The following is a 13,788-nucleotide window of genomic DNA, read 5'->3' on the forward strand; positions in this document are numbered from 1 at the left end:
CGCAGGTAATCTCAAAGAAATTTTACCACTATCATGAAGTACAATATGTCACGCGAAAACATTGTCAGAATCACCGGGATCCATTGAAGCGTTCCAGAGTTATAACCTCATAAAGGGACAGTAGTCAGAATTGTAAAAATTGGCCTGGTCATTAACGTGCAAACCACACTTGGGGTAAAAGGGGTTAAAGCAAAAATGGTTAATTTTATTTGCACATTCCAAAAATTCCTGGGAAGCACCTAAAGGGTTAATAAACTTCTTGAATGTGATTTTGAGCATCTTGAGGGGTGCAGTTTTTAAAATGGTGTCACTTGTGGGTGTCTTATATCATATAGACCCCTTCAAAAGTGATTTGGTCCCTAAAATAAAAAATAAAAAAATGGTTTTGTAAATTTTGCTGGAAAAATGAAAAATTGCTGGGCAACTTTTAACCTTTATAACTTCCTAAGAAAAATAATAATTTGGTTCCAAAATTGTGCTGATGTAAAGTAGACATGTAGGAAATGTTACCTATTAAGTATAAACATATCTCTGTGATTTAAGGGCATGAAAATTCAAAGTTGGAAAATTGCGAAATTTTCAAAATTTGTCAAATTTATTTTTTCACAAATAAACACGTATTATCAAAGAAATGTTACCACTATCATGAAGTACAATATGTCACGAAAAAAAAAAAAAAAGTCTCAGAATCAGTGGGATCCGTTGAAGCGTTAAGAGAGTGTTATAACCTCAAAATGACAGTGGTCAGTATTGTAAAAATTGGCCTGTCATTAACGTTCAAACCACCTTTGGGGGCAAAGGGGTTAAATAATTGACATGCTGAAGATTTAAAGGGAACCTGTCACCCCGTTTTTTCAGTACGAGATAAAAATACTTTTAAATAGGGCCTGAGCTGTGCGTTACTATAGTGTATTTTGTGTACCCCGATTCCCCACCTATGCTGAGAAATAACTTACCAAAGTCGCCGTTTTCGTCTGTCAATCAGGCTGGTCAGGTCATATGGGCGTGGCGACATCGCTGTTTCTTCTCCCAGATCTTGCATATATTTCCGTTGGTGGCGTAGTGGTTTGCGCATGCCCATCTTCTGAATCCACTGGGCAGGAGAAGAAAAAACGCGCGATTGGCGCTATTTCCCTGGTGATCTGTGGGGGCGGCCATCTTCCTGAGGCAGCGCGTGCGCATATGGAGTCCTCTGCTGCCCGGGGCTTCAGGAAAATGGCCGCCGCGATCTCCATCTGTGCACGCGCGGCATCCCACGGCCATTTTCCTGAAGCCCCGGGAAGCAGAGGACTCTATATGCGCACACGCGGCCTCAGGAAGATGGCCGCCCCCACAGATCACCAGGGAAATAGCGCCAATCGCGCGTTTTTTCTTCTCCTGCCCAGTGGATTCAGAAGATGGGCATGCGCAAACCACTACGCCACCAACGGAAATATATGCAAGATCTGGGGAAGAAACAGCGATGTCGCCACGCCCATATGACTTGACCAGCCTGATTGACAGGCGAAAACGGCGACTTTGGTAAGTTATTTCGGCAGCATAGGTGGGGAATCAGGGTACACAAAATACACTACAGTAACGCACAGCTCAGGCCCTATTTAACAGTATTTTTTATCTCGTACTGAAAAAACGGGGTGACAGGTTCCCTTTAAAGATCACTACAGTTCTCAAATTCTGCAAGAAAGAAAAAATAGTGTGAATAGGATTTTTGAAATGTCTTTTGCTGGTACTGTAACACGCAGCAAAGCAAAAACTGCTGTAAAACACTGCATATGAACATAGCCCAAGTATTCCAGTAACAAATGATTATTTAACACCATACTTGTCAACTTTTTAACTTAATTTTAGAGTAGAAATGGAAATGCTACATAGTGTAACTAGTTAGTGGAAATAATCCTGATTTTGACCACATAAATTGAATTTGACACAGGATAATTATCATATAACACTGAAAATCCATGTAAGGGGAGGAAAAATAAAGGAGGAAAAAAAAAACCTGTGCCACCATATAAAATCAGAGGCTTCACATATGACTTAAAGAATCACTTACATGTGGAAGAAGGTGCAAGAACGCATCTCCGCTCAATGTGCCAACTGCCAGTGCCACCAGAAAACTTAACAGAAACTTGAAGAAAACCTTGTTCATAAGAGGAATCAAGATGATCCCCAGTAAAGACAGCACACTAATAATAGTGATAGCTATAAAGCCGCCAAGCCAAGCTGGAGAAAAAAAAAAAAAAAGTAGTGTTATACATTCATAAACCTTAGTAGCAACTAAAATCTCAAAGCAGTTGTCAGTCTGTGTAATACTCAAGTGTCAGATGGTGACCATTATGGCCACCATCTATATTGATGTGGAGATGAGATTTGGCAGTATTTAGGTTATGTGCACACAAGCAGTATTTTCTAGCAGAAATTTCCTGACAAAAAACGGACATTTCTGCCAGAAATCCGCATGCGTTTTTTTTTTTTGCATTTTCTTATGCGTTTTTTGCATTTTTTTCCAATGCATTATATAGCAGGAAAAATGTGACAAATCCACAAAAATAATGAACATGCTGCTTTTTTTACCGCGATGCGTTTTTTTCCGCGAAACAAACGCATCATGTGCACAAACATTGCAGAATGCATTCTAAAATGATAGGATGCATATGTCTGCGTTTTTATCGCGAAAAAAAACCTGAAAGTGTGCACATACTCTTAAGGTTTGAGATTTAAAAAAAAAACAAATTAAAAAAAAAACAAAACACACGGCTGCAGTATTCTTAACACCTGTTCCAATATGCTGTTCTCAAAGCCATAACGCCAAATCTACGTTTCCAACTTTTTGGGAAGGCCCTATTCGGTGCCAAAATGACTTTAGGCTGAATAGTCATATTTTTGTTATTATTATAGAGCCATTTATTCCATGGCGCTTTACATGTAAGGAGGGGTATACATAATAAAAACAAGTACAATAATCTTAAACAATACAAGTCTTGACTGGTACAGGAGGAGAGAGGACCCTGCCCGCGAGGGCTCACAGACTACAAGGGATGGGTGAGGACACGGTAGGTGAGGGTAGAGCTGGTTATGCAGTGGTTTGGCCGATCGGTGGTTACTGCAAGTGGTAGGCTTCTCGGAAGAGGTGAGACTTCAGGTTCTTTTTGAAGGTTTTGATGGCAGGTGAGAGTCTGATATGTTGGGGTCAGGGTGGATTTGATTTAAATCTAACTGATTTAAATCACGATTTAAATCACGATTTAAATCACTAGTCAGTAAGGCTTGATTTAAATCAGTGATTTAAATCAAAGTTTCTACCTAACTGAATTTGACTCCGCAGAGGTCCCAGCCTCTTCTTCACGGCAAAAATGTTACAACATGAACAGAGTTGAGAAAAAGACCTTAATCCTATTGTTCTACAAACCTATGAATACAGAATCAACCCCTTCAGTGCCAAGTCCAAGAAGTTAGACAATATGTTTCTGATTGTTTGGAGTGGAATAGATCTGCACAACACAAGAATAATGTGAATCTAAGTGTGAGGAGGAGGAAGGGCAAGCAGACAAGAAAATGAAAGTGAAACTTTGAGCACAATACTGCAGCATAGCCACAGACAGACAAGTCTGGATCTGTTTGTGTGTACGATCTGAGGTTTATTACATTCTTTCCTTATAATGGCAGCAGGCCGTAAAAGAGACCCAGTTTGGGAATATTTTAATGAAGCTCCTTCGCCTATCGGTAAGGCAGGCATGCGTGCAAAATGCAAACGATGCAACAAAGAGATGCAAGGCCTGGTGGCGCGAATGAGGCAACATCATGAGAAGTGCGGTGATGAAGATGAGTCATCTTCATCACCGCACTTCTCATGATCCATGCCATTCATCTTCATCACCGCACTTCATTAAAATATTCCCAAACTGGGTCTCTTTTACGGCCTGCTGCCATTATGAGGAAAGAATGTAATAAACCTCAGATCGTACACACAATCAGATCCAGACTTGTCTGTGGCTATGCTGCAGTATTGTGCTCAAAGTTTCACTTTCATTTTCTTGTCTGCTTGCCCTTCCTCCTCCTCACACTTAGATTCACATTCTTCTTGTGTTGTGCAGATCTATTCCACTCCAAACAATCAGAAACATATTGTCTAACTTCTTGGACTTGGCACTGAAGGGGTTGATTCTGCATTCATAGGTTTGTAGAACAATAGGATTAAGGTCTTTTTCTCAACTCTGTTCATGTTGTAACATTTTTGCCGTGAAGATGCTGGGACCTCTGCGGAGTCAAATTCAGTTTTGAGAACTGCGTAAGTAAAGCGAGCGTCTGTGATAATATAGGAGAGAAACTGCCCACTAATCCTACAGAAACCTCTGGAAGAGCATGGCATTGTGAATGTTACACATATACAGCCTTTATTCTACTGAGTTTAACAACTCAGCTTTATCTCATGATGGAAGAACCTTTGGATGGTAAAATATTTTCCTCAAAAAGCAGTTTATTGAAAAAAAATTCTATTTAAATAAAAAAAATCCGATTTTTTTGATTTTTTTAAAAAAAAAAAAAACACATTGATTTTTATCCACCCTGGTTGGGGTAGAGGGTTCCAGAGTAGGGGTGATGCGCGAGATAAATCTTGTATGCGATTGTGGGAAGAGGAGATAAGAGGGGAGTAGAGAAGGAGATCTTGTGAGGAACGGTGGCTGCATGCACGTAAGTACCAGGAGACAAGGTGACAGATGTATGGAGGAGACAGGTTGTGGATGGCTTTGTATGTCATGGTTAGGGTTTTGTACTGGAGTCTCTGGGCAATGGGGAGCCAGTGAAGGGATTGACAGATGGGAGAGGCTGGGGAATAGCGGGGGGACAGGTGGATTAGTTGGGCAGTAGAGTTCAGAATAGATTGGAGGGTTGCAAGAGTGTTTGAGGGGAGGCCACAGAGCAGGATGTTGCAGTAGTCAAGGCGGGAGATGATGAGGGCATCAACTAGGGTTTTTGCAGATTTTTGGTTTAGGAATGTACGGATCCGTGAAATATTTTTGATTTGAAGGAGGCAGGAAGTGGAAAGGGTTTGGATATGTGGTTTGAAGGAGAGATCAGTGTCAAGGAATACCTCAAGGCAGCGAGCTTGTGGGACTGGGGAGAGTGGGCAGCAGTTTACTGTAATGGATAGGTTCGTTGAGGGGGGTTGTGTGAGATGGGAGAAAGATGATGAATTCTGTTTTGCCCATATTAAGTTTTAGAAATCTAGCAGAGAAGAAGGATGAAATAGTGGACAGACATTGAGGGATTCTGGTTAGTAGGCTGGTGATATGTGGTCCAGAGATGTAGATCTATGTGTCATCAGCATAGAGGTGATACTGAAAGCCATGAGATTATATGAGCTGTCCCAGGCCAAAGGTGTAAATGGAGAAGAGCAGTGGCCCTAGGACTGAACCTTGCGGGACTCTGACAGATAGGGGGGCGAGGTGAGGAGGTGGTGTATGAGTGGGAGACGCTGAGTGTCCGGTCTGTTAGGTATGACGAGATCCAGGATGGGGCCAAGTCTGTGATGCCAAGGGATGAGAGGGTCTGTAATAAAAGGGAATGGTCAAATGTGTCAAAGGCAGCCGACAGGTCGAGGAGGAGGACAGAGTAGTGTCGCTTGCTCTTGGCGGCTAAAAGGTCATTGGTGACCTTAGTTAGGGCAGTTTCAGTGGAGTGGTGTGACCGGAAGCCAGAATGTAAGGGGTCGAATAGGGAGCAGGAAGAGAGATGGGAGGACAGTTCTGCAAGGGTGTGCAAGTTTGTGGGTTGGGGGTTGTAGACAAGGAGTGAAGAAGGAAGAGAATGTGAGTAGGTTGTGGTCAAAAAGAGGAAGAGGCAAGTCATTTCCACAGACACTTCAAAATGTTGAGAAAAGTCTTCCCAGAAAAATGCATGTAGTTACAGAGGTGAAAGTAACCAGGTGTGGAAAAGAGGTTGCACAATAAGACCACGTTCACACCTTCAGTACTTGGTCAGTATTTGTAAGCCAAAACCAGGAGGGGAACAATCAGAGGAAAAGTATAATAGAAACACGTCATCACTTCTGTATTTATTTTTTTCAAAAAACTGACCTGCACATCCAAACATAGACTGAGTGTGAACAGGTGCTGAACCCAGAGTCGCCAACTCGTATATAGTTAAATAAATAGGGCAGCACACTGCAGCGCCAAAACATGCAAACTTGAAAAAACGAAATTTGAACTGCATTACTGCACTAGAAATATGAAAAATGAGAGCTTTTAGCGCACAAAAATGGCCAATTTTATGTGTACCTCGTAGCCACGTTAAGGCATCTCTCTTATACGAGGTCCTACGTTTGACCTACCTCACTGAGAATAAACGTCTCCATCTGAATGGGTACCCATTCAGATGGAGACGTTTATTCTCAGTGAGGTAGGTCAAACGTAGGACCTCGTATAAGAGAGATGCCTTAACGTGGCTACGAGGTACACATAAAATTGGCCATTTTTGTGCGCTAAAAGCTCTCATTTTTCATATTTCTAGTGCAGTAATGCAGTTCAAATTTCGTTTTTTCAAGTTTGCATGTTTTGGCGCTGCAGTGTGCTGCCCTATTTATTTAATTATTTCACTTCTGTATTTATCACCCACTCCTGGTTTTGGCTTACAAATACTGAGGTAAAAAAATGACCAAATACTGAACTTGTCAACAGGTCATAAGAATGCGTTAAAAATAGAAGAGCTAATAATTTAGTTTTTATCAATTAACAAAATGCAAACTGAATGAACAAAAGGGAACTCTAAATTGCATCAATATTTGGTGTGACCACCATTTGTCTCCAAAACTGCATCAATTCTTCTAGGTACACATGCACCATCAGGGATCAGGTGTGAGTAACTAAATATACCAAATAGGTGATAATGATCATCAGTTACATAGATAGGATGGAAACGATCATTAACTGAAAGGGAAACAGCTGTGTAGGAGGGTTAAAACTGGGTAAGAAGCAACCAAACTCAGCTACACGGAGAGGTTGCGGAAGACAGTTTCATGTTACTGAGCATACACAAGACTCAGCACAGCAACAAGACACTAAGGTCATTCCCATGAAAAGGTTTCCAAGCAGACAAGAGTTTTAAAGTTGTGCTGTTCAAGATTTTGTGAAGAAGCACCAAGAAATAGGCAACTGTGAGGACTGTAGTGGGCACCCAAGGAAACATAGGATCTGATTGAAGCAATTATGCCAGTACTATGGTGTAAACAGTCATAAAAGTCGCTAAATGTTCACAAATCGGAGTAGCATGAATGCGTTGCGACTTCGAGTTTTGACAACAGTTTCTACCATCTCCGCCAAAATAGGTGGAGCTGGGGAGGGATGGGGGCATGACGTCACAGCTCGTCCAATTCATGATGATGTGGTATCCTTACTCCAAGCATCCTACACCAGTCCCTAAAACAAGAGTAAGATTTCTGGCACGGTGTACATCACTATTCAGATACTACTGGTTCATTAAAGTCGCGCACCTAGTAATAAATTAGGAGTGTGACTGTTGATTACACCGATCTTGATGAATTGGTGCCTTAGTAGTGCAGCAGATGAAATACACATCATGCTTATTTCCCTTAGAAATCAGAAGATGTCCAGCAGTGCCATCAGTGAAAAATGGCAGCAATCAGTGGGAGCCAGCTAAACTCATCTACTGCTCAGAGAAGTGGTCTTCATGGAAGAATTCCGGCCAAAACTCATATGGAAACAAGGTCAAGCGTCTTGGCTGTTCATGAAAACCTAGGAACCGAGGTGTAGAAACATGGCAGCAGGTGCTCTAGAGTGACATCCAAATATTTAACACCTTGACCAATAACAGAAGGCAGTTTATTCTCCAAAGACTGAGACATTGAGTCTCTGGAGAAAACTATGAATCATGGTGGATTCTTTGCAAGTCTGAGGCTCCATTTCAGCAAATGGATTTGGAGATTTCATCAAGACTAATGGCGTCAATTGTGATAAATACAGGCAGACACTAATCCATCATGCAATACTATCAGGGAGGGGTCCGATTGGCTTCATATTTACACTGTAGCAGAAAAAGTACAGCAAGTGTAATTCAGAACTATCCTCAGCATAAAAAGGACAAAAAGTCCTGGAAATTATGAAGAGCCCTGGTCTCAACATCGAGTGTGTGTAATTACACGAAAACACAGATTTGTGCAAACCCACATCCACAGATCTGTGGTTAGATCTCCAAGATGTTTGGAACAACCTGTGTGCAGAGTTCCGTCAAAGACTGAGTGCAAATGTACCTAGAAGAATGTATGTGGTTTTGGGCAAAGGGAGGTGGTCACACCAAATATTGATTTGATTTACGGTAGGTTTCTCTTTTGTTCACTGATTAAAATGGTGCGAGTGTGTGGGATAATGCAACGCTTTTAGGCCATGTTCACACAGTGCGTTTTTTACCGCGGAACCGCGGCGGTTTTGCCGCTGCGGTTCCGCAGCTGTTTTCCATGCAGGGTACAGTACACTGTACCCTATGGAAAACAGGACACACTGTGCACATGGTCCGGAAATTGTAAAAAAAAAGCCGCGCTGAATAGCTCCCGGAAAAAAGAAGGAGCATGTCAATTCTTCTTCCTGAACCGCAGCGGTTCTGCACCCATAGACCTCCATTGTGAGGTCAAAATCGCAGTAAAACCCGCAGATCAAAAATATATCTGCGGGTTTTACTGCGATTTGATGTGCAGAACCGCTGCAGCAGGAAGTGCGGGGGAGCGGGCGGAAGTGCGTGGGCGGAGTGTGGCTGCCCCCCCGTGCTCCGATCCCGCCCCCCCGTGCTCCGATGCCCCCCCCCCGTGCTCCGATGCCCCCCCCAGTGCTCCGATGCCCCCCCCCAGTGCCCTAATCTCCCCCCCTTATACTTACCCGGCGTCCGTCCGGCAGTCTTCTCCCTGGGCGCCGCCATCTTGCAAAATGGCGGGCGCATGCGCAGTGCGCCCGCCGAATCTGCCGGCCGGCAGATTCGCTCCAAAGTGCATTTTGATCACTGAGATATAACCTATCTCAGTGATCAAAATAAAAAAATAGTAAATGACACCCCCCCCACTTTGTCACCCCCATTGGTAGGGACAATAAAAAAATTAAGAATTTTTTTTTTTTTTCACTAAGGTTAGGGTTAGGGGTAGGGTTAGGGGTAGGGTTAGGGGTAGGGTTAGGGGTAGGGTTAGGGGTAGGGTTAGGGGTAGGGTTAGGGGTAGGGTTAGGGGTAGGGGTAGGGTTAGGGGTAGGGTTAGGGGTAGGGTTAGGGGTAGGGTTAGGGGTAGGGTTAGGGGTAGGGTTAGGGGTAGGGTTAGGGTATTTTCAGCCATTTTAGCCCTAAAAAGCTTCCTAGGAAACACACAGTAAAAAAAGGATAAAAAAACGCATCAAAAAACGCATCAAAAAACGCATCAAAAAACGCATCAAAAAACGCATCAAAAAACGCATCAAAAAAGGACAAAAAAAGGACCTGCGTTTTCTGCCAAGAGCTGCAGTTTTTTAAAAAAACTGTCCTGAAAAAAAAAGGATGGAAATCCTGAACGTGTGAACATACCCTTATGCATCAAGACATAAATATCTGGTCCATTAGAAGGTCTTACCACTAGGTAAAAACATCCTCAGAAAAAGCAAAAACAGGAAATATTACAAAGTATTATTTAAAGGAAACTTCTCACTTTTAGATTCATAAGGACCGGATCATGGCAACAGGAATCAGAGCTTGGCTACACAACTGCAGTCAGGTTTGTTTTTTTAAACTCTGGGTTGCTCCAGACTAGCAAACTGCAAAAAATATCTGCCTTTATAGGGGTGGTTGCAATTATTGATGGGCATTTGATTAGCAGCACTTAGCTGGTACCCTCTTAATTCCTTAAAGAAGCAGTAAGTAATGCTTCATTCGGACATGTTCTAGCCATGTTTTTCAACAATAGAACACGAAGCCATTAGCGATGAGCGAACGTGCTCGGATGACGTTCTCCCTGAGCATGATCGGGGGGTTATCAGTATCTTGGGCGTCTAACAGCTGCAAATCATGCGGCCGCAGGGACTGCAACATAATATTTGCGCACTCCAGAGATACTCTGATAACACACGAGCATGCTCTCATAACGCGTTATCCATGCACATTCACTCATTGCTAATATTTTGGATCAGCTTTGCTAAAATGGGCAGAGCTGGGGAGAGAGCAGGAGCGAAACTATGCCCTCCATCAAATGTGAGTTTTCTATGCCAGAAATGCCTTGTGCCCATTTTTAGAAAGGTTTCTAAGTAGTGGACGACCTCTTTATATAAAGTACAGAGTTTTGGAATTGGATGGCCGACAAGTTCCTCTGGGTGTGACCAGTTGTCCTCGTACCACTGACCATACATTGTACTCTCACTACAGACACTGTGCACTCTGTAGAAAACTTTTTTTTTTTTTCATAATTTGGTAGATAGCTGCAAAATGTTATACCTTCCCAACAGCATTGTAATCACATACTACAGCCATAGAAAACCACAGTAAAAATGTGTCTCAGTAATGAGGACACCTAGATGCGGACACCTAGATGCGGACACCTAGATGCGGACACCTAGATGCGGACACCTAGATGCGGACACCTAGATGCGGACACCTAGATGCGGACACCTAGATGCGGACACCTAGATGCGGACACCTAGATGCGGACACCTAGATGCGGACACCTAGATGCGGACACCTAGATGCGGACACCTAGATGCGGACACCTAGATGCGGACACCTAGATGCGGACACCTAGATGCGGACACCTAGATGCGGACACCTAGATGCGGACACCTAGATGCGGACCCTGCTTTCTTCTTACTTGTGATGGGAGGAACTCAGTTATGAAATATTTGGATTTTGTAGAGAAATTCCCTTATATGTTATTGAAGGGGTTATTCCCATCTTCATAGACGAACACTGTCAAATTAGGAAAGTAAACAAGGCGTTTAAAAACATAGGTGTCCCTCAGATACTGACATTTCTTTTGTTTACAGCTCATTGCCTAGGAGACCGGCCACTGCTGCTGTCTAGCTTGCAAGCACTGTGCTGAAGCTGAGATTAAGAAGGTAACAGCGCACTTCAACCATCCCAGCTAGTTTCTAAACAGCACTTACAAGGTGACTAGAAAAGAACTTGTAAGCACAGCTTGTTCCGCTGTCTAGCTTTGGTGGTCGGTCTCCAAGACAACGAGCTGTAAACAAGTGAAAGTTTAAATAAGCTGTAAATTAGAAAAGAAGATTGTATTTGCAAGCACTATCCGACAAAACCAATCTGGGAATCACTTTAAAAATGGCAGTGACCTTCAGATGAAGTTTACCCACTTACCTTTTTTCTTGGAGTATACACCGTGGCTACTTTCTGCAGCGTGGCTACTTTCTGCAGCGGACAGGCAGGACACCCTGTCAATCTGATTGATAATAGCTGGGCATATGAAGCGGAACTCATGTGCACCAAGGAGGGTATGCGTGTCCATACCGTGCACGGTCAGCAGTCTGGAGGCATTCAGGCACTGGAATCAAAGGAGACAGGTCACATCTACAGCAAAACCAACAGGGTCCCCTCCCCTACTGCACACATGAGAGTTACCCACACTCCACCATTACCCCCAGGGCAGGAGAGAGGGCATCAATATGTGTGCCCGAAATACAAGATGGCACTCTAGCACGCAGCAGCGCACCCTTTACTGCCTTCACGTCCACAATCGCATAAGATGGGAATAAACCCCAGTTATATACCATAGTAAGAGGGAGTCTGGTTATTGCAGATCTGGTGACTGCCCCATTACCAGCCAGTGAGGTGGTGACATCTGGGGACAAAAGACACTGAGTGAGACAAGTCAGGGTGACATCGCCTCTGTAGGGTGGTCTCACTTCTAACCTTATTGCAAGGCCCGATGGTCCAGGGACGCCGGCAGAGCTCTGATGAATACCCCATTACCAGCCAGTGTGGCGGTGACCTATGGGGGCATGGACAGTGACAGTGCTTTGTCCCTGCCATGTACAGACACCCCGGCACCCTCCTGTAGGGTGGTCTCACCTCCGCCCCTCCAGCAGTGCCAGGGACGCCAGCCAGATTTCTGATGACTGCCCCATTACCAGCCAGTGTGGCGGTGACATCTGGGGGCACACGGTGACACTGCTTTGTGTCTGCCATGTACAGACACCCCTGCACCCTCCTGTAGGGTGGTCTCACCTCCGCCCCTCCAGCAGTGCCAGGGACGCCAGGCAGATTTCTGATGACTGCCCCATTACCAGCAAGTGTGGCGGTGACCTATGGGGGCATGGACAGTGACATTACTTTGTCTCCCCGGGCACCCTCCTGTAGGGTGGTCTCACCTCTGCCCCTCCAGCAGTGCCAGGGACGCCGGCAGAGCTCTGTGGAGGGGTGACATGCCGCCTCTTCCTGGTCTCCTCACAGGCCGTGTGTCCGTGCTCCACTGGGGCGGCAACAGAGTGATGATCGTGATGATGATGCGGATGGTGATGATGATGGTGGTGGTGATGATGATGATGGCCCGGATGCTGGTGGTCGTGCTGGCGCTGGTGATTGCCCTTCAGTATGTCGCCGAGGCTGTGGACCAGTTTCCGGAAGCCGTCCAGTGTCATGCTCTGGTTACTCTCTCCATAGCGATCGAATAGAAGAAACAGGTTGTGGCGCTGAGTGTTGAGCGCCTGCGCCGAGTCCAGTCCAGACGGGGCCGTGCTGCTGGCCTGAGGCGGGAGAGTAACGGTGATGGTGGCCTCGCTCCCGGCGCTGGGCCGGTGCAGAATGGCGGCCACAAGTAACGCGTAGAGCGGCCCCATCTCCTCCCGCGTGCAGCCCTTTCTCTGCCGCACTAGACGGGGAGCCCTTGCCCCTCCCACACGTAGTGTCACGTCACATGATAGGGGCGTGGCTTCCTCTGATCATGGTCACACCCCTCCGTGCGGCTCATACAGCAGCTGTTTTGTGACTAGTCAGTGCCTGAGGCGGTGCTGAGGGGGCGTGTGTCTGTGGCTCACCGTCACCGGTGTGTGGGGGTGACAAGATGTGACCCTTACATGTCCTTACATCTGCCGTGGCATTATGTGTGTCCCCTATGTGGCTAAACTGCAACATGTCACAGTGCAGCTACTCATCACCGTGGGGGGGGGGCGCACCGCAGACCAAAGGCTACTTTCACACTGGCGTTTTTTGCCAGACGTCGCAATGCGTCGTTTATGGCAAAAAACGCATCCTGCAAAGTTGTTTGCAGGATGCGTTTTTGCCCCATAGATTAACATTAGCGACGCTTTGCCACACGTCGCAACCGTCGTGCGACGGTTGCGCCGTGTTGTGGCGGACCGCCGGGAGCAAAAAACGTTAAATGTAACGTTTTTTTGCTCCTGACGGACCGCCCGCACCTCACAATGGGGCAGCGGATGCGCCGGAGAATGCATCCGCTGCACCCGTTCTGCGACGCTAACAACGCTAACGTCGGACTCTCGGCCCGACGCAATGCGACAGGCCGAATTCCGACGCTGGTGTGAAAGTAGCCTAAGGCTACGTTCACATTAGGCGACACAACGCACACAAAAACGCATGCAAAATGCAGCAAAACGCTGCGTTTTGTGACGCATGCGTTCATTTTTATAGCGCAAAAAAAATGCAACAAGCATGCGTCACAAAACGCAACAAAACGCATGTCCATGCGCCCATGTTAAATATAGGGGCACATGGCGCATGCGTCGCCACGGTTGCGCCCGACGCACCGCAAATGTGAACGTAGCCTAACACTATGATCGTGATATTCCCTCACATTCGTAAGAT

The 13,788-nt window shown here is 45.3% G+C and overlaps 1 protein-coding gene across 1 annotated transcript in view; it reads right to left on the reverse strand.

Annotated features, from left to right (window-relative positions):
* Nucleotides 1–12,857, reverse strand: part of SLC39A6 (solute carrier family 39 member 6) — a 47,749-nt gene extending 34,892 nt beyond the window's left edge. Inside the window, exons 1-3 of the mRNA XM_069730572.1 lie at nt 12,336–12,857; nt 11,326–11,509; nt 2,051–2,220 (exon numbers count right to left, since the gene is read on the reverse strand). Of these exons, the coding sequence (XP_069586673.1) occupies nt 2,051–2,220; nt 11,326–11,509; nt 12,336–12,803 (822 nt within the window). The 5' untranslated portion in view covers nt 12,804–12,857. The remainder of the gene's footprint in view (nt 1–2,050; nt 2,221–11,325; nt 11,510–12,335) is intronic.
* Nucleotides 12,858–13,788: the final 931 nt, after the last annotated feature.

The sequence above is a fragment of the Ranitomeya imitator genome, chromosome 6 (assembly GCF_032444005.1).
Source record: "Ranitomeya imitator isolate aRanImi1 chromosome 6, aRanImi1.pri, whole genome shotgun sequence".
Classification (NCBI taxonomy): domain Eukaryota; kingdom Metazoa; phylum Chordata; class Amphibia; order Anura; family Dendrobatidae; genus Ranitomeya; species Ranitomeya imitator.